We start from the raw sequence: 20,355 nt of genomic DNA on the forward strand, positions 1-20,355 counted from the left end.
AGAGAGAGGAGGCTCCCCAGAGTCCTGCCCGGCTTCGCAGGGAGCAGGTCCCGGGCATCGCCCCAGTGACCCCTGTGCAGCGAGGGGGGTGGGGCTCTGCCCTGGCTCTGGGGGGACCAGGGGGGCCTCTCTGGTGCCCCCCCACAGCCGTTTCATTCTCATGTCAGAGCCTGGGAAAAGTGCCAGTTAATTAACTAAATGCTCGTTACCGCCAGGGTCATGGGGGGGGGCAGAGCCCCCTCCTCAGGGAGCCAGGAAGGGAGCAGCAATGAGGCAGCTGGCCCCAGTGAGCCCCCTCCCTGCCAATGGGGGGGCTGGAGGGCAACTACCTGCATGGGGCAACTGGCAGGGGAAGGGACCTGGCTGGTGGGGCCACCTTTCCCCGCCCTGCCCTCCAGACCCTCCCCACTGCCCCCTCACCCCCTGCATGGCCTGCCCCCCACCAACTCCACCCTGCCCCCTTACCAGGTTGAGGGCTGTGGTGCAGGGTCTGCCCGCTCTTGGGGGGCCGGGTGCTGGGGGGGGGCGTGCGGCGGGCGGCTCGGCCCCGCTGGGCTTCCAGGTGCTTGGCCAGCACCGACGCCATCTTGTCCGTGGGGCCGGCGGCCCGGCGCCGTAGCACGGCCTGGAGCTCTGCCAGCCTGGGGGGGAGTGGGGCACTGAGTGGAGGGGCACTGAGTGGAGGGGCACCGCGGCCAGAGACCTCCCTGTGCCCCGCCTCTGCCGACCCCCTAGTGGCCCCCTACCCCCCAGTGCCCTCTCCCCCACCCCTAACCACCCCCTGCCCACAGTGACCCTCCTTCCCCTTCCCCTTCCCCCACCTCTCCCCCCACCCACCGCCCCCCAGTAACCCCCTGCCCCCCTCTGTCCCTTCCCCCACCCACCGACCCCTGGGAACCCCCTGCCCCCTCTGTCCCTTCCCCCACCCACCGACCCCTGGGAACCTCCTGCCCCCTCTGTCCCTTCCCCCACCCACCGACCCCTGGGAACCTCCTGCCCCCTCTGTCCCTCCCCCCCCATGGCCAAGCTGGGCAGCTCCTTGGTCTTCCCCCACCCCCAGTTCAGCTGGGACATGAGCTCAGGGCCTTGGCTGGCTGCCTGTGCCCCCGCCCCGGCCAGCCAGGAAGGGCAGGGCCTGGGAACCGCCGGAGCCCCCCCAAACCACACGGATCAGCCCCTGCATGGGAACGTGACCCCCGCAGCGGGACAGACCCTGCCTCCCAGGCTGGGGGCCCCCACCTGCAACACAGGAGACCCCAGCAGCTGGGAGGGGGGCTGGGGGGGGTATCAGAGCCCCCTGGGGGGGAGACCAAGCAGGCCAGGGGCCCGATGCTGTTGAGCCCCCTGCAAGCCCCCTCTCCTGCCATCCTAGAGCATCGGCTACCAAATAGGGGCCGACAGCAGCAGGCGGGGGGGGGGTGATAAATGCCTGGGGGGGGAGAGAATTTTAATAGGTCTATAAATAGCCCTGGAGCCGCCGGAGAGACACAGCGTCGCCCCACAGGCTCCAGGTGGGGGGGTGTTACACTCTGAGGGCGCGGCCCCCTGGTCATTAGCCCCTTGTGTTGTTCCCCCATGGGGGGCGTCTCCTAGGGGGTGTCGGGGGGCTCATGGGGAGTCTGCGTTGCCCCTGCCCCCAAAGAACTCATAGTAAATCCACCCCATGCACCCCAAACCAGGGCCCCAGAGCACCCCAAAATCGGCTAATGGGGGGGCTCCCCATGGGGCATGGCTGGACCCAAGGGAATAATTTGCAGTGAGATTTTAGAGGAACAGATCAGAATCACAGAGGCCCCCCCCAATAGTCCCCGATCACCCAAAAGGCCTCACTCCCCAATCACCCCACGGTCCTCACTCCCCCCATCACCCCCTGCTCTACAGCTCCCACTCCCCCAGTCACCCCACGGCCCTCGCCCCCCTGGTCACCCCCTTCCCCACAGCCCTTGCCCCCTTGGTCACCCTACGGCCCTCGCCCTCCAATCACCCCCTGGTCCCTGCCCCCCCAGTCACCCCACAGCTCTCGCCCCCCAATCACCCCATTCCCCAAGGCCCTCACCCCCCAGGTCAACCCCCTCCCCACAGCCCTCATCCCCTGATCGCTCCCCTCCCCATGGCCATCGCTCCCCTGATCACCCCATGGCCCCTGCCCCACTTACGTCAGTGGCTGCCAGTGCACGGACGCTGCCCTCCTAGCATTGGTGGCTGTGGGGCGCGGGGCGGAGGCGCTGGCTGGGCGGGGGCTGGGCCCTGGGGGGAGACCCAAGGGGGGTTCAGGGGGCACCAGCTGCTCACACCGGCGGCCAGCGAACCCCGGGCGGCAGGTGCAGACTTGGGGCTCCCGGCACAGCCCCCCATTGCGGCACTTCGGGGTGCAGATGGCTGGAGGGAGAGACGAGAGGTCACCCCATCCCCCCCAACATTGGCTTCCTCCAACCCTCCCTCCCACCACCCCTGCTGCTTCCCTCCCCCAACTCCCCCAGTAACCCCCAATCCCCAGCCTCCTCACTCGCCCCCCACACCCCAGCTCCCCCCACTTCTCAGCCCCCCCAGGTCCCTCCACATCCCCCCCACTTCCCAGCCCCCACTGCTTCCAGGCTCCTGCTCCCCCCAGGTCCTCCCCCACTTCCCAGCTCCCATTCACCACAGCCCCCCCACTTCCCAGGTCCAACTCCAACCCCCCCGTGCTGCTCCCAGTCTGGGCTGTAGGTGGCAGCAGACCCCCACCTGCAAGGCCTAGGGCTGGTGACGTGGGGGGGCCCAGACCCCCTTCCTTCCCTCCACCCACACGTTAGGGGTCAGCGTCACCCTCCCCACCCCCCAGGCCAGGAGAGGGGACCCTGGGGAGGAAGCCAAGCTGCTGCTGGGAGCAGCACGGGGGGGGGTGGAGTTGGGGGGGAAGTGGGGCAGGAAGGAACCAGGATGGGGGGGCACATTCCCAGGGGAGGGGGACAGAATTCCTCAGTGATTGCCCTGGAGATGGGGGCCCCACTCGGTATTCCTGGCCCCCCCACCTTTCCCTCCCCCCCCACCAGTGTTCCAAGTCCCCTGTCTCTCCCCCCCCCAGTACCTTTTGTACACTTCTGGGTTTTGGGGGCCAGGCTCCAGCCGGGGCAGCAGGTCACTCCACACACGTGGGGGCTGCAGAGGAGACAGATGCAGTGAGGGGGGGACCCCAGGGCCAACCCCGCCTCACCCCCGTCCCAGGACTCTGTGCTCCGCAAGGCCCTGCCTGACCTGGCTCCCCTCCCCCACTCAGTCCTGGGGCACAGACCAGATCCAACCCCTACCAGCAGAGCCCCCCCAGATCCAGCCCCCGCCTGCAAGGCCCCCACTAAAACAGCCCGCGCCCGGGATCCAGACCCTTCCAGCAGGGCCCCCCACCAGAACAGCCCCCATCCCATGCAGAACCAGGCCCAGCCCCCACACCCAGCCTCATGGGGGGTTGGTGCTGAGACACCCAGGCCCTCCAGGGTGGGGGCCCAAAGAGGTAGAGGGGACTGGGGCTGCCTGAGTTAACAGGACCCTCCCCCCATGAGGTGGCCATCAATGCAGGTCCGCCCATTGGGGAGGGAACAGCCAGGACTCCTGGGTTCTGTCCTGGCTCTGGGAGGGGGTGTGACGAAGTGGGACTGTTCTTAATGTTTTCTTTGAATACTTGTGTGGGTGACTCAGTTTCCCCATGCAGTTCTTAAGTAGTGGTGGGATAAGGGGGTGTGATTGTGGCAGAGCCCTGGGGGCAGTGTGATGGCGTCTGCACAGAGACTGGCCGACACCCTGTCTCCTGGCCACTGATGGCCTGGGCCCCTCCCCTGCAAAGCTGCTGGAGAACAAAGAGATCAGGTGGCCTCCCAGCTGGCCCCAGAGAGAGACAAAGGCTGGAGGGGCTGGAGAGTTTCAGTTTGGATCTGGCTAGGGAAATGGAGGGAGGCCCAGACAGGGCTCTGGCCTCCCTGCCCCCCAAGACAGACCTGACCAAGGGGTCCTGTTCTCTGCACCTGCAAACTCTGTGTTAGACCATGTTCCTGTCGTCTAAGAAACCTTCTGTTTTACTGGCTGGCTGAGAGTCCCATCTGACTGCGGAGTTGGGGGGCAGGACCCTCTGGCTTCCCCAGGACCCTGCCTGGGCGGACTGGCTGTGGGAAGCGCACGGAGGGCAGAGGATGCTGAATGCTCCGAGGTCAGACCCAGGAAGGGGGAGCCGGGGGAGCTGTGTGTCCTGCAGACAGGCTGCTCCCAGAGAGGAGACTCCCCCAGAGTCCTGCCTGGCTTCGTGGGGAGCAGCTCCAGAGCATCACCTGGGGACTCTGTGACAACTGGTGGCAGAGGTGGGATGTACTGCACCCCGTGGATGGCGCTTCTTGCAGTAAGTGACTGGGGAGCAGTAAAACAAAGGGGGATTAACAAGGACCAGGCGTGCTGAAGGCTCAGAGAGGAGCGATTTCGGGGGGGGGGGCGCAGAGGAGCTACTGTGACACAGTAGGGAGCAATGTTGACCTGGGAATGTGGCAGGGGAGTTTCACTGGGGATGGGAGACCTGAGAGCCTGTCACCTGAGCCGGGAGGGGGAGGGGAAGGTAACACCTCTGCCTGGGAAACTGGACAAAGGCTGCAGGAGGGAGCCTGCTGGGGGGTTCTGGTTTCGGCTGGGTGCTGGAATATAGGGAACCCCAAGGCTGGGGTCTAAGCTCCCTGCCCCCCAGAATAACTTGACTGAGGGGTCCTGGTTGTACCACAAGCTCTGTTGTAGACTGTGTTCCTATTGTCCAACAAACCTTCCGTTTTACTGGCTGGCTGAGAGTCACAGTGAATCCCAGGAAGAGGGGTGCAGGGCCCGGACTCCCCCACACTCCGTGACAACTGGTGGCAGAGGTGGGATGTGTTGCACCCCGTGGATGGCGCTTCCTGCAGTAAGTGACTGGGGAACAGTAAAACGAAGGGGGATTGACAGGGACCAGGCATGCTGAAGATTCAGAGAGAGACGGTTTCCGGGGGCAGTTAACTCCTGGGAGTGTGTGACCAGAGAGAAGGACTTTTGCAGTAACAGGGTCCCCCGGGGGATTGCAGCGAGTGGTCCCAGGGGCGGAGGAGTCTGCAGCTCGACCCTGGAAAAGAGGTGGTGACCTCAAGAAGGACTGGCACCCTCGGGGTTCTTCCTGGAAACTGAAAAGCTGCCCAGGCCTGTGAGTGGCCAGCAGAGAGATGTTTGCTAAACACCTTAAGAGCGACCTGGTGGAGCTGTGCAGGCTGAGGGGGCTGCGCATTGGGAGGTCCACCAAGGAACAGCTGTTTGCCCAGTAGGAGGAGAGGGATCACTTGTATGACCCGATCCCTGTTCCTGAGGGACGCTGCCCGGTGGATGCAGCATGGGCCCTGGGGCCTGACCAAGCTGGGAGGGGTCAGACTGCTGCCGAGGACATCCTGAGACTCTTCCTACCTATGCCTAGGGTAGGGGTTGGGGGAAGTCCAGCAAATACCGAGGGCACCCTGACCCTAGCAGGGGATCCTCCCGGCGGAGCTCCCCATCCCTGGAGCGGTGGCACCTGGAATAGGAGAGGGAGATGAAAATGAGGGAGCTGGAGAATCATGAAAAGCAGCATCAGCATGAGGAGAAGTTGCGGCAACGTGAGCTGGAGGAGAAGGAGCAGCAGTGTCAGCTGGAGCTGGCCTGGCTGAGGAGCAGTGGGGCCTTGGCTGTGGTGCATGAGGGGCGATCCAAGACTGCAAGGCGCTTTGATAAGTGCTTCCTGGCCCAGCGTAAGGAGGGGGAAGACATAGATAGCTTCCTGATGGCCTTTGAGAAGGCCTGCGAGATGCACAGGGTTGACCCTGCAGACAGGCTCCAGTTTCTCACCCCCTTACTGGACCCCAAAGCTAACCCCATGACGCCCCAGGCAGCGGCTGCTGCAGAACTGTGACTGGCCCAGAGTCTGGGATGCAGCCCGGCGGCACGCAGGTCCTGTGATCCCGGCTAGAGGGGGGGGGGGGGGGGGGAAAGGCCGGGATAAGGGTGAAGCCCCCTTCAGACCCCTGCCCATCGTAGAGGAACCTTTCCAGAAGGGGGTTATGGACATAGTGGGGCCCCTCAGCAAGGCAACACGGGCAGGGAAGAAATACGTCCTGGGGGGTGATGGATTTCGCCACCTGCTATCCAGGGGCTCCGTCCTCCACTGAGGCAGACACTGGGGCAGACACGCTGCTGACCATCTGCAGCAGAGGAGGGGTCCCCAGCGAGGTCCTTACAGACCAGGGGTCCAATGTCCTGTCAGCCTGGCTCTGGGGCTGGTGGGAGAAATGGGGGGTCTGACCCACCTGGGCCTCTGCAGGTCACCCTCCATCCCATGGGCTGGTGGAGAGAGTCTATGGGACCCTGGGGACAATGCTGAGGACTTCTATGAATCAGCATCCGCAGGACGGGGACAAGCACCTGCCCCATCTGTGGTATGGGGACGTGCCCCAGGAATCCACCGGGTTCTTCCCTTTTGAGCTGCTGTATGGGAGGAGAGTGAGGGGACCCCTGCACCTGGAAAGGGAGGACTGGGAGGATAACGGGGAAGACCCCCAGGTGGATCTCTTCCCTGAGGAGGGGGCCAATCTTCCCATCAGGTGTCCCCCATCCAGGGTCCCTGGGAAAACAGCCCAGAGCCTGGAGAGGGAGGTCAAGGACATGCTGGCTTTAGAGGTGATCCAGCCATTCAACAGCCCATGGGCCTCACCCGTGGGGCTGGTCCCCAAGAAAGATGGGTCGATCTGGTTCTGTGGGGACTATTGGACTCAATGCCATCACCGTGTCCGATGCCTACCCCTGGCCTAGGTCTGGTGAGATTCTAGACAAGCTTGGGGGGGGGCTCATTACCTCTCTACTATGGATCTCACCAAGGGCGACTGGCAGGTGCCTTTGAACCCAGCTGCCAGGTCGAAATCTGCCTTCACCAGCCCTTGGGGGCTCTCTGAGTTCCTGGTCCTGCCTTTCGATCTCAAGGGGGCATTGCCCACCTCCCAGCGCCGGGTGGATCCGCTACTAAGGGGGATGGAGAACTTGGCCCTGGCGTACGTTGAGGATATCGGTGTCTTTAGCCAGGCTTGGGAGGAACACATGTCCCAGGTGAAGAGGGGGGCTCTTAACCAAGAGAGCCCGAATTGCAGCCCTCCAAACTGGAGCGCTGGGAGAAGACCCGATCCCAGTTTGACCCCCGGGGGTTTTGGGGTGGCAAAAGGGCACGGGCTGCATAAACCTTCCCACCTGCAGTCTGCGAGTGCCATCGAGCACACCCGACCTAAGGGAGGGAAGTGAAACTGGAAGGGCCTGGTGTAACTTCCACCAAGGAATGGGAAAGATGCTGGGGCATCCATGGGAACGTTGGTGGGTTCAAAATTCCCCCAGGTCACTGGCTAAAGTGACCTCACTCAGTTCGGTCTTGAAGGGGGGAGAGATGTGATGAAGTGCGACTGTTCTTCATGTTTCCTCTGAATACTTTAGGGGTGCCTCAGTTTCTCCTAGGCATTTCTTAAGTATCTAGGTGGGGGGATCAGGGGGTGGGATTGTGGCAGAGCCCTAGGGGCCAGTGTGATGGTGTCTGCACAGAGAATGGCCTGGGCCCTTCCCCACTGCAAGGTAAGAGGTAAAGGGCTGGAGAAGGAATCAGGTGCCCTCCTGGCCCGGGAAAGGGACAAAGTCCAGAGGAGGAGGGGCTGGAAGGTGAGTTAGTTTGGGGCTGGTTGGGGACATGGAGTGAAGTACAGACGGGGTTGTCTGGCTTCCTGCTCCCCAAGTGGACCCAGCTGAGGGGTCCTGTTCTCTGCACCTACAAGCTCTGGTTTAGACCATGTTCCTGTCGTCTAATAAACCTTCTGTTTTACTGGCTGGCTGAGAGTCCCGTCTGACTGCGGAGTTGGGGGGCAGGACCCTCTGGCTTCCCCAGGACCCCGCCTGGGCGGACTGGCTGTGGGAAGCGCACGGAGGGGCAGAGGATGCTGGATGCTCCGAGGTCAGCCCCAGGAAGGGGGGAGCCGGGTGAGCTGTGTGCCCTGCAGACAGGCTGCTCCCAGAGAGGAGACTCCCCAGAGTCCTGCCTGGCTTCGTGGGGAGCAGCTCCAGAGCATGTCCCGGGGACTCCGTGCCGGGGGGTTGGTGGGGGCAGAGCAGGGGGCGGTGCCGAGAACTGGTCTCTGGTTCTCACCCCTGGGACGCCCGGTCAGTGGACTTAGTTCACCCTGACCCTGGGGCTGGAAGAGACCCTGGGTCCCATCTCGCCAGGGGGGCTGCATAGTCACAACCCCCGCCAGCCGGCTAGCACCCAGTCCTGCAGGAATGGGGGGGATGGGACTGGTAGAGGGGCTGGACGGCAGCTCAGGGGCTCTTGGCCCCAAGGCCCCAGCACAAGTTAGAGTGAAAGTGGGGGGGGGGGGCATGGTCAGACCCTCCCGCTGTGGGCAGCATAATGGGTCTGGGGGCAGGGGGTCACCTGGCTCCGTGGAGGGGACAGGAGGAGGCAATTCCACAGGACAGATGGGGAAAGGAGTGGCTGTAAGGGGTGGGGACAGCCCATCCTGGCTCTCAGCCCCCCTCCGGCTCTAACCACTGACCCCACCCCCCTCCCAGAGCCAGGGAAAGAACCCAGGAGTCCTGGCTCCCAGCCCCCGCCTAAGTCCCCTCCAACCTGTGGGGCCATGCAGCAGGCTATCAAGGGTCACACAGGTGAGCAGTGGGGAGAGGTGCCCCTCCCCCGGCTGCCCGAAGAGAGGGCGGGGGGGAGGAGTCCTCTCTCCCTGCCATAGCCCCAGGGCAGCCTGCACCCCAAACCCCTCATCCCCAGCCCCACCCCGGAGCCTGCACCCCCAAACCCCTCGGCCCCACCCCTACCACACATCACCATGTGGATGGGAAACGTTAGAGGGAACATTGTGGCCCCCGCAGCAGATCCAGGGGTGGAAATGGAGGGGGGCAGGGAGTGCTCTGGCCAGGGGAGGCAGGGAGGGGCTGGGGATGCTCTGGATGGGGAGGCTGGAGGCGTGGCAGAGGGGGGGCTGGGGATGCTCTGGATGGGGGGATGGAGGGGGGCAGGGAGTGCTCTGGACGGGGGGGCTGGGGACCCTCTGGAGCGGAGGGCTGGAGGGGGGGGTAGGGCTCTAGCAGAGCCTCCTGTGCCCCAAATGGCTTTTGCAACTGGGAGCCAAGTGCAAGAACCGGCCCCCAGCAACTGAGCCACCCCCTGGCCTGGGGCAGACCCCCCAGCTGAGCCACCCCTCAGGCCTCTCCTTGCCCTGCCCTGTCCCCATCCCCCCGCCACGCGCATGCAGAGGTGGGGGCTCCTCTCCTGGCAGAATCAGGCCCCCCGGCGCTGCAGAGACGTGGTGGGGGAGGGGCGGCTCCAGAAGGCGGAAACTTGGCCCCGAAATTCCTCAGCCACGTTTCCTCCAGGAGCTGCCAGGGCCCCCTCCCCTGCAGCCCCCCAGCTGCACAGAAAAGCCATCAGCCGCCTGCCCCCCGCCCCGCAACACACAGCCTGGAGGCCAGGCCTGTGGGGAGCAGTGAGGCAACCCATAGACCAGTCAGGGCATCTGACCCCCGCCCCCCCCGGCAGAGGGCCCCAACTCTCAACCCCAACCAAGGCTGATCCAGTTCCCAGCCCACTGACACCCCCCCAGCTCTGCTGATGCCCAACACTCCTGACCCGCAGCCCCCTGCTGTCCTAGCCCTGGGGTCCCCCCTGCCCCAGCCCTGCCCCTCAGCCATGATCCCATGGTTACATGATCCCATTAAAAGGTGGATTTGCAGCGGGAATGGAGGGTGGGGGGGGCGGGAGTGAGGGTTAGAGGCAGGAGTGGAGGGTAGGAGTGGGGGCTCCCATGTAACCCAGGATGTTCCGAGGCAGGGACCCCGATGGGCTCCAGCACTTCTGCCCAGCGCTGACCCCAGAGCCAGGTCCCTGTTGGGCAGGACACACTGGGACCCAACCTCCCTCAGCCCATCTTTAAGGTGGGGGTCTGTAATTCTTCCCCCACAGCTCCTGCCAGCTTGTCCCCGGGCAGGACTCCCCAGACTGGGCTGAGCCACTCCAGTGTGCCTGTAAGGGGGCAATGCCCCAGAGAACCCCAGACACTCGGCTGGGGCAGTCGGGTCCCAGGGCACTTGACCGGGGGCAGGGGGCTGAACAGCATGGCTGGGGCTGCACCTGCTGGGAGCTGGGTGTGCGTCATGAGCCCTGGAGTGCTCAGCCAGTGGAGAGAACTGGAAAGGAGCAGCCCGGTCTCTATCCCCCACAGCACCTTGCCCTGGAGCCTGAGCCTCTCCCTGCCAGGTCTGGCCCCATCCCCTCTGGGTGCAGTTTGAAGGCATTTCTCTTTGGGGCAGCCATGGGCCAAAACTCCCTCAAATGCAAATTCCCCAGACCCCTCTCCCTCAGCACCGACAGAGCTCGGGGGAGCCCAGGGCCGGGCTAGCAGGGGGCTGCGGGTCGGGCGCGAGGGGCACCGGCAGGGCCGGGCTAGCAGGGGGCTGCGGGTCGGGCGCGAGGGGCACCGGCAGGGCCGGGCTAGCAGGGGGCTGCGGGTCGGGCGCGAGGGGCACCGGCAGGGCCGGGCTAGCAGGGGGCTGCGGGTCGGGCGCGAGGGGCACCGGCAGGGCCGGGCTAGCAGGGGGCTGCGGGTCGGGCGCGAGGGGCACCGGCAGGGCCGGGCTGGGCTCATAGCTCTAGGACCTCGCAGGGGTCATGGCACCTGCTCAACTTGGGTGGGAAGAGGCCTGTTCCGGTGCCTTCCCTAAGGGAGCCAGGGGCAGAGGAGGGGCGGGAGGCGAGGGGCAGGTGGGGGCCGGGGTGGAGGGATGGGCAGGCAGGGGCGGAGGGATGGGTGGGGGCAGGCAGGGGGCAGGCACAGCAGCCCCGCCCCATGGGGGGGTGCTGGTCTGCCAGCTCAGCGCCTGCCTGGCCCCTGAGCGTGTTTCCAGATGGAGCCGAGCCCGGGCCCTGGCCACCCCCCGCAGCCTGATGAGGGGAACAGACGCAGCCCAGCCCCTGCACGGAGCGTCCCACCCTGGGATTCCACCCCCCACTCGGCCCGGCCCCCCAGCTCTGGGCTCCTCCAGCTTGGACACTCAGGGCAGCTCGGCCCCCTCAGGACCCCCCTTTGCTCTGCCAGGCTGGGCATCCCAGATGTGAAGCTAGCCCCCGCCAAGCCCCCCACACCCGAGAAGCTGGGGGTGTCGCTCTCCCTCCTGGCCTGGGCTCTGGGGCTGGAGTGCAAGGCGAGGGGCAGGGAGTGAGGGGCCAGTTGAGGGGGGATGGGTGGGGGGCAGAGGGTTGCCAGGCGAGGGGCAGGGAGCGAGGGGGGCCGGGGCCGGGGCCGGGGCCGGGGCCAGGGGAGGAGCAGGGAGCAGTTTGTGTGGGGGGGGTGGAGACAGATCTAAGCCTGTGGCCCCTGGTGGCCCCCAACCTCCCCCCACTCACCTGGCTGCCTTGAGTGCTCGCTGCCCCCGACGGGCCAGGGTCCGGCTGCGCTTCTCCAGGCGGGGTGGTTGGGGCTCCAGGTGGGGGACGGGGCGGCCAGGCCGGGGGGGCTGGTCCCTGGGGGCGGGGCTCAGCACCTGGGACCCTGCCGCGCCCTCCCCTCGCACCTCCAGCAGCTGCAGCGAGGCCAGCAGGGTGAAGGCAGCCAGGGCGGGGGGCTGCATCTTGGCGGGGAGCCCCGGGGCGGGGGCGGCGGGGCGCGGGGGGGCCCGAAGGGACGCGGCTCCGGGTGCGGGGGGGGCCCTAGAGCGGGCTCCAGGGGCTCGGGGGTGCGCGGCTCGGGCTTCCCTCCGGCAGGAGACAAGAGCGAAGCGGCGGAGCCGGCTCCTCGCCGCCCGGCCAATGGGAGCCCGGCCAGGCCCGGTCCCCGGCCCTCCCTCCCCGCAGCCAATGGCCGGGGGCCGGGGAGGGGCCCCGCAGCGCAGGTGCCTGGAGGGCGGGGCCGAGCGGGAGAGGGGGAGTCATCCGGGGGCCCCGGGGGACAGAGTGGGAGAGAACTCAGGAGTCCAGGCTCCCCCCCCCGACCACCAGCTACCCCCCCCCAGAGCTGGGGAGAGAACCCAGGAGTCCTGGCTCCCCCCCCCGACCACCAGCTACCCCTCCCAGAGCTGGGGAGAGAACCCAGGAGTCCTGGCTCCCACCCCCCCCCCGACCACCAGCTACCCCTCCCAGAGCTGGGGAGAGAACCCAGGAGTCCTGGCTCCCACCCCCCCCCCCCGACCACCAGCTACCCCTCCCAGAGCTGGGGAGAGAACCCAGGAGTCCTGGCTCCCCCCCCCCCGACCACCAGCTACCCCTCCCAGAGCTGGGGAGAGAACCCAGGAGTCCTGGCTCCCACCCCCCCCCCGACCACCAGCTACCCCTCCCAGAGCTGGGGAGAGAACCCAGGAGTCCTGGCTCCCACCCCCCGACCACCAGCTACCCCTCCCAGAGCTGGGGAGAGAACCCAGGAGTCCTGGCTCCCACCCCCCCCCCCCGACCACCAGCTACCCCTCCCAGAGCTGGGGAGAGAACCCAGGAGTCCTGGCTCCCACCCCCCCCGACCACCAGCTACCCCTCCCAGAGCTGGGGAGAGAACCCAGGAGTCCTGCCTCCCACCCCCCCCCCGACCACCAGCTACCCCTCCCAGAGCTGGGGAGAGAACCCAGGAGTCCTGGCTCCCCCCCCCGACCACCAGCTACCCCTCCCAGAGCTGGGGAGAGAACTCAGGAGTCCTGGCTCCCACCCCCCCCCGACCACCAGCTACCCCTCCCAGAGCTGGGGAGAGAACCCAGGAGTCCTGGCTCCCACCCCCGCCCCGACCACCAGCTACCCCTCCCAGAGCGCAGGTGCCTGGAGGGCGGGGCCGAGCGGGAGAGGGGGAGTCATCCGGGGGCCCCGGGGGACAGAGTGGGAGAGAACTCAGGAGTCCAGGCTCCCCCCCCCCGACCACCAGCTACCCCCCCCCAGAGCTGGGGAGAGAACCCAGGAGTCCAGGCTCCCCCCCCCCCGACCACCAGCTACCCCTCCCAGAGCTGGGGAGAGAACCCAGGAGTCCTGGCTCCCCCCCCCCCCCGACCACCAGCTACCCCTCCCAGAGCTGGGGAGAGAACCCAGGAGTCCTGGCTCCCCCCCCCCCCGACCACCAGCTACCCCTCCCAGAGCTGGGGAGAGAACCCAGGAGTCCTGTCTCCCACCCCCCCCCCGACCACCAGCTACCCCTCCCAGAGCTGGGGAGAGAACCCAGGAGTCCTGGCTCCCACCCCCCCCCCCCGACCACCAGCTACCCCTCCCAGAGCTGGGGAGAGAACCCAGGAGTCCAGGCTCCCACCCCCCCCCCAACCACCAGCTACCCCTCCCAGAGCTGGGGAGAGAACCCAGGAGTCCTGGCTCCCCCCCCGACCACCAGCTACCCCTCCCAGAGCTGGGGAGAGAACCCAGGAGTCCTGGCTCCCACCCCCCGACCACCAGCTACCCCTCCCAGAGCTGGGGAGAGAACCCAGGAGTCCTGGCTCCCACCCCCCCCCCCGACCACCAGCTACCCCTCCCAGAGCTGGGGAGAGAACCCAGGAGTCCTGGCTCCCACCCCCCCCCGACCACCAGCTACCCCTCCCAGAGCTGGGGAGAGAACCCAGGAGTCCTGCCTCCCACCCCCCCCCCGACCACCAGCTACCCCTCCCAGAGCTGGGGAGAGAACCCAGGAGTCCTGGCTCCCCCCCCCCGACCACCAGCTACCCCTCCCAGAGCTGGGGAGAGAACTCAGGAGTCCTGGCTCCCACCCCCCCCCGACCACCAGCTACCCCTCCCAGAGCTGGGGAGAGAACCCAGGAGTCCTGGCTCCCACCCCCGCCCCGACCACCAGCTACCCCTCCCAGAGCGCAGGTGCCTGGAGGGCGGGGCCGAGCGGGAGAGGGGGAGTCATCCGGGGGCCCCGGGGGACAGAGTGGGAGAGAACTCAGGAGTCCAGGCTCCCCCCCCCGACCACCAGCTACCCCCCCCCAGAGCTGGGGAGAGAACCCAGGAGTCCAGGCTCCCCCCCCCCGACCACCAGCTACCCCTCCCAGAGCTGGGGAGAGAACCCAGGAGTCCTGGCTCCCCCCCCCCCCGACCACCAGCTACCCCTCCCAGAGCTGGGGAGAGAACCCAGGAGTCCTGGCTCCCCCCCCCCCCGACCACCAGCTACCCCTCCCAGAGCTGGGGAGAGAACCCAGGAGTCCTGTCTCCCACCCCCCCCCCCGACCACCAGCTACCCCTCCCAGAGCTGGGGAGAGAACCCAGGAGTCCTGGCTCCCACCCCCCCCCCCCGACCACCAGCTACCCCTCCCAGAGCTGGGGAGAGAACCCAGGAGTCCTGGCTCCCACCCCCCCCCCGACCACCAGCTACCCCTCCCAGAGCTGGGGAGAGAACCCAGGAGTCCTGGCTCCCCCCCCCGACCACCAGCTACCCCTCCCAGAGCTGGGGAGAGAACTCAGGAGTCCTGGCTCCCACCCCCCCCCCGCCCACCAGCTACCCCTCCCAGAGCTGGGGAGAGAACCCAGGAGTCCTGGCTCCCACCCCCGCCCCGACCACCAGCTACCCCTCCCAGAGCGCAGGTGCCTGGAGGGCGGGGCCGAGCGGGAGAGGGGGAGTCATCCGGGGGCCCCGGGGGACAGAGTGGGAGAGAACTCAGGAGTCCAGGCTCCCCCCCCCGACCACCAGCTACCCCCCCCCAGAGCTGGGGAGAGAACCCAGGAGTCCTGGCTCCCACCCCCCCCCCGACCACCAGCTACCCCTCCCAGAGCTGGGGAGAGAACCCAGGAGTCCTGGCTCCCCCCCCCCCCGACCACCAGCTACCCCTCCCATAGCTGGGGAGAGAACCCAGGAGTCGTGTCTCCCCCCCCCCCCCCGACCACCAGCTACCCCTCCCAGAGCTGGGGAGAGAACCCAGGAGTCCTGGCTCCACCCCCCCCCCGACCACCAGCTACCCCTCCCAGAGCTGGGGAGAGAACCCAGGAGTCCTGGCTCCCACCCCCCCCCCGACCACCAGCTACCCCTCCCAGAGCTGGGGAGAGAACCCAGGAGTCCTGGCTCCCACCCCCCCCCGACCACCAGCTACCCCTCCCAGAGCTGGGGAGAGAACCCAGGAGTCCTGGCTCCCACCCCCCCCCCGACCACCAGCTACCCCTCCCAGAGCTGGGGAGAGAACCCAGGAGTCCTGGCTCCCCCCCCGACCACCAGCTACCCCTCCCAGAGCTGGGGAGAGAACCCAGGAGTCCTGGCTCCCACCCCCGACCACCAGCTACCCCTCCCAGAGCTGGGGAGAGAACTCAGGAGTCCTGGCTCCCACCCCCCCCCCCGACCACCAGCTACCCCTCCCAGAGCTGGGGAGAGAACCCAGGAGTCCTGGCTCCCACCCCCGCCCCGACCACCAGCTACCCCTCCCAGAGCTGGGGAGAGAACCCAGGAGTCCTGGCTCCCCCCCCCCCGACCACCAGCTACCCCTCCCAGAGCTGGGGAGAGAACCCAGGAGTCCTGGCTCCCACCCCCCCCCGACCACCAGCTACCCCTCCCAGAGCTGGGGAGAGAACCCAGGAGTCCTGGCTCCCACCCCCCCCCGACCACCAGCTACCCCTCCCAGAGCTGGGGAGAGAACCCAGGAGTCCTGGCTCCCCCCCCCCCCCGACCACCAGCTACCCCTCCCAGAGCTGGGGAGAGAACCCAGGAGTCCTGGCTCCCACCCCCCCCCCCCGACCACCAGCTACCCCTCCCAGAGCTGGGGAGAGAACCCAGGAGTCCTGGCTCCCACCCCCCGACCACCAGCTACCCCTCCCAGAGCTGGGGAGAGAACCCAGGAGTCCTGGCTCCCCCCCCCCCCCCCGACCACCAGCTACCCCTCCCAGAGCTGGGGAGAGAACCCAGGAGTCCTGGCTCCCACCCCCCCCCCCGACCACCAGCTACCCCTCCCAGAGCTGGGGAGAGAACCCAGGAGTCCTGGCTCCCACCCCCCCCCCGACCACCAGCTACCCCTCCCAGAGCTGGGGAGAGAACCCAGGAGTCCTCGCTCCCCCCCCCCGACCACCAGCTACCCCTCCCAGAGCTGGGGAGAGAACCCAGGAGTCCTGGCTCCCACCCCCGACCACCAGCTACCCCTCCCAGAGCTGGGGAGAGAACCCAGGAGTCCTGGCTCCCACCCCCCCCCCCCGACCACCAGCTACCCCTCCCAGAGCTGGGGAGAGAACCCAGGAGTCCTGGCTCCCCCCCCCGACCACCAGCTACCCCTCCCAGAGCTGGGGAGAGAACTCAGGAGTCCTGGCTCCCACCCCCCCCCCGACCACCAGCTACCCCTCCCAGAGCTGGGGAGAGAACCCAGGAGTCCTGGCTCCCACCCCCGCCCCGACCACCAGCTACCCCTCCCAGAGCGCAGGTGCCTGGAGGGCGGGGCCGAGCGGGAGAGGGGGAGTCATCCGGGGGCCCCGGGGGACAGAGTGGGAGAGAACTCAGGAGTCCAGGCTCCCCCCCCGACCACCAGCTACCCCCCCCCAGAGCTGGGGAGAGAACCCAGGAGTCCAGGCTCCCCCCCCCGACCACCAGCTACCCCTCCCAGAGCTGGGGAGAGAACCCAGGAGTCCTGGCTCCCCCCCCCCCCCGACCACCAGCTACCCCTCCCAGAGCTGGGGAGAGAACCCAGGAGTCCTGGCTCCCCCCCCCGACCACCAGCTACCCCTCCCAGAGCTGGGGAGAGAACCCAGGAGTCCTGGCTCCCACCCCCCCCCCCGACCACCAGCTACGCCTCCCAGAGCTGGGGAGAGAACCCAGGAGTCCTGGCTCCCACCCCCCCCCCCCGACCACCAGCTACCCCTCCCAGAGCTGGGGAGAGAACCCAGGAGTCCTGGCTCCCACCCCCCCCGACCACCAGCTACCCCTCCCAGAGCTGGGGAGAGAACCCAGGAGTCCTGGCTCCCACCCCCCCCCCCGACCACCAGCTACCCCTCCCAGAGCTGGGGAGAGAACCCAGGAGTCCTGGTTCCCCCCCCCCCGACCACCAGCTACTCCTCCCAGAGCTGGGGAGAGAACCCAGGAGTCCTGGCTCCCACCCCCCCCCGACCACCAGCTACCCCTCCCAGAGCTGGGGAGAGAACCCAGGAGTCCTGGCTCCCCCCCCGACCACCAGCTACCCCTCCCAGAGCTGGGGAGAGAACCCAGGAGTCCTGGCTCCCACCCCCGACCACCAGCTACCCCTCCCAGAGCTGGGGAGAGAACTCAGGAGTCCAGGCTCCCCCCCCCCCCCCGACCACCAGCTACCCCTCCCAGAGCTGGGGAGAGAACTCAGGAGTCCTGGCTCCCACCCCCCCCCCCCGACCACCAGCTACCCCTCCCAGAGCTGGGGAGAGAACCCAGGAGTCCTGGCTCCCACCCCCGCCCCGACCACCAGCTACCCCTCCCAGAGCTGGGGAGAGAACCCAGGAGTCCTGGCTCCCACCCCCCCCCCGACCACCAGCTACCCCTCCCAGAGCTGGGGAGAGAACCCAGGAGTCCTGGCTCCCACCCCCCCCCGACCACCAGCTACCCCTCCCAGAGCTGGGGAGAGAACCCAGGAGTCCTGGCTCCCACCCCCACCCCCCCCGACCACCAGCTACCCCTCCCAGAGCTGGGGAGAGAACCCAGGAGTCCTGGCTCCCACCCCCCCCCGACCACCAGCTACCCCTCCCAGAGCTGGGGAGAGAACCCAGGAGTCCTGGCTCCCCCCCCCCCCGACCACCAGCTACCCCTCCCAGAGCTGGGGAGAGAACCCAGGAGTCCTGGCTCCCCCCCCCCCGACCACCAGCTACCCCTCCCAGAGCTGGGGAGAGAACCCAGGAGTCCAGGCTCCCACCCTCCCCCCCCGACCACCAGCTACCCCTCCCAGAGCTGGGGAGAGAACCCAGGAGTCCAGGCTCCCACCCCCCCCCTGACCACCAGCTACCCCTCCCAGAGCTGGGGAGAGAACCCAGGAGTCCAGGCTCCCACCCCCCCCCGACCACCAGCTACCCCTCCCAGAGCTGGGGAGAGAACCCAGGAGTCCTGGCTCCCACCCCCCCCCGACCACCAGGTACCCCTCCCAGAGCTGGGGAGAGAACCCAGGAGTCCTGGCTCCCACCCCCCCCCGACCACCAGCTACCCCTCCCAGAGCTGGGGAGAGAACCCAGGAGTCCTGGCTCCCACCCCCCCGACCACCAGCTACCCCTCCCAGAGCTGGGGAGAGAACCCAGGAGTCCTGGCTCCAGCCCACCTCTCACCCCCTTCTAACTGTTCCCACCTGTATTGTATTTCTGGGCTGTGGGGTGGGGGTCAGGCCTCATCTGCCAGCCTGTGGCCGGAGCGGTGGCCAAGCCAGCCCCACGGGACAGGAGCTGGCTCTGCTGGCTGGGCTTGCTCTGCAACACCCCCCCCCTGCAAGACAGCCCCCCCATGGGCAGCCCCTCGGCCCCTGCTGTAGCCAGTGGCAGTAGGAGGAAGGCGAGGGGCTGACCAAACAGCCAGAGGGACGGATAGACCCACAGACTGAAACTTACCCAGGCAGACCCAGCAACACACCCACCCACTGACCACGTGGGGATTTTCTGTCTATTCTGATCGTGCCAATGCATGCTTCAGTTTCCCTCAGCACTTGGCCTAGCTACCCAGTGGGTGCAAACGGGTTAAAGCCGCTCTGGGGGGTGACACAGAGATGGGAGGGGCTGGGACAGATGGGTCTAAGGAGAATCCAGAGAGAGAACGGAGCTTCCTGGCCTGACTGCTGACCCCGGAGACCGGGAATCCCCAGCTGCTGGTGCCCGGGAGCTCAGCAGGGCTCTGCAGAGCTGGACAATGGGGCCGTAAGGTGCCAGATGAGGGGCGGGGACAGACAGAAGGACGGACAGAGAGGACAGAGGAGAAATGCCAGGACAGATGACGTCTTAACCTTGGGGTCTCCAGGCCAAGCTGAGAGCTCCTATTCCTGGGGCCCAGTGAACCCACCTTTGGCCAGGCTGCTTGGGTGCCCCCGGCTCCCGGCTGGGTGCGTCAGGCCCTGTGGAGCGGATGAGCCCCTGGCCTGGAGCCGGGCCCAGCTGGTCTGACCAGGAGACTCCGGCAGGGAGGCTGCGTGGCCGGTGCTGGGGCTCTGCCACGCTGAAGATGTTCCTCCTAAGGATGGCGGATCCGTGACACGGAGACACACAGCCAGACCCCTGGTGGGGTGGCCCAGGGGCTCCATGCACCTGCTCCCGCATCCAGCAGCAATTCCAACACCCGGGGGCTGAAGTCCATCAATATTTCATTGTGATTGTTTCACCCCCTTTGCATATAAAACCACCAATTCCCGCAGGATAGGTACAAAAGCTCCCACCCCCACCCCTGCAGGAGAACAAAGACCTCCCCCCAACATGTTTGGCACGATTCCCTCGCCAGAGCAAACGCCAGGCATGGAAGAACCGGGGGCAGGGGGTAGAAAAGTCTGGAACTCTTCCTAGCTCAGGCCATTGTGTTTGGGGAGTCGAGAGCTAGGGGCCCCCCTGGGCAGGGGCCTCGGGGACTCTCCTGGCTCTCTGGGCAGGTGAGGGTCTCACCCCGCAGGTTCACTCGGTGCCCCTGGACATGCCCTGCCGGCTGCAGCTGGAAAGGGGCCCAGACTCTGCCAGACTTCACAGCCCCCTTGCAAGGAGCGTTCGCCCCAGTGCCGGCCTGGGAAGTGGGGAGCAATTCTCCTCCCCAGGGAGGAGTTGGACTGTGTTCATCCCCCAGGCTCTGCACAGTGGGGTGGGAGGCAGGGATACCCCGCCCCCCGTGCTCAGAGAGGAAGGTCAGAGTGTGCCGGGGGCTGCACAGAGCCCCGCCAAGCCAGGAGGCTGTCTGACACCCCATAAAGCACTTGGATGGAAGACCTCCCATCCCCTCCTTGGGGCAGTGGCAGCTGGGCCCCTCGTGGGGTAGAGGCCCCGTCCTGTGGGGCGGCTGGGGGTTAAGGCTCCGGGTGCAGGGCAACTCCCTCTGATGAGCCAGGAAAGAGCCGAGAGCCCATAAAAACAGAGAATCTCGATAACCGACCACTGGGGGGATGTGACTGGAAGGGGGCAGGGAACGGGGCACGGGTCAGTCCCAGGCTCAGGGGGCAGGGAATGAGGCCCAGGGCCTTTCCCATCAGGGGGCGCTGGCTCCCACACAGCCCCACAAGCTGTTCTAGAGGCGGCACTTATAGGCCATGGGCCTGGTATTTGCTCAGGGTCCCAGGGGTGAAAAGGGGGGTCTCAGCCCCCGAGCCTGGCACAGACTCAGCTGTTGGGGAGCTCTGGGTGGCCTGGATGGGGTTGGGGGACCGGGATTGGGAATGGCCGGTGCTTAGCACTTCCCCCAGAGCCCACGGAGCAGGTCCGAA

At 67.3% G+C, this 20,355-nt stretch overlaps 1 protein-coding gene across 2 annotated transcripts in view; it reads right to left on the reverse strand.

Moving 5' to 3' along the window:
* LTBP4 (latent transforming growth factor beta binding protein 4) overlaps positions 1–11,682 on the reverse strand; it is a 35,566-nt gene extending 23,884 nt beyond the window's left edge. For both annotated transcript variants that reach the window (XM_043501447.1, XM_038382332.2), the window contains exons 1-4: positions 11,444–11,682; positions 3,068–3,138; positions 2,157–2,379; positions 466–641 (exon numbers count right to left, since the gene is read on the reverse strand). In XM_043501447.1, coding sequence (XP_043357382.1) covers positions 466–641; positions 2,157–2,379; positions 3,068–3,138; positions 11,444–11,667 — 694 coding nt within the window. In that variant the 5' untranslated portion in view covers positions 11,668–11,682. The remainder of the gene's footprint in view (positions 1–465; positions 642–2,156; positions 2,380–3,067; positions 3,139–11,443) is intronic.
* Between the last annotated feature and the right edge of the window lie 8,673 nt (positions 11,683–20,355).

Source organism: Dermochelys coriacea, chromosome 23 (assembly GCF_009764565.3).
Source record: "Dermochelys coriacea isolate rDerCor1 chromosome 23, rDerCor1.pri.v4, whole genome shotgun sequence".
NCBI lineage: Eukaryota > Metazoa > Chordata > Testudines > Dermochelyidae > Dermochelys > Dermochelys coriacea.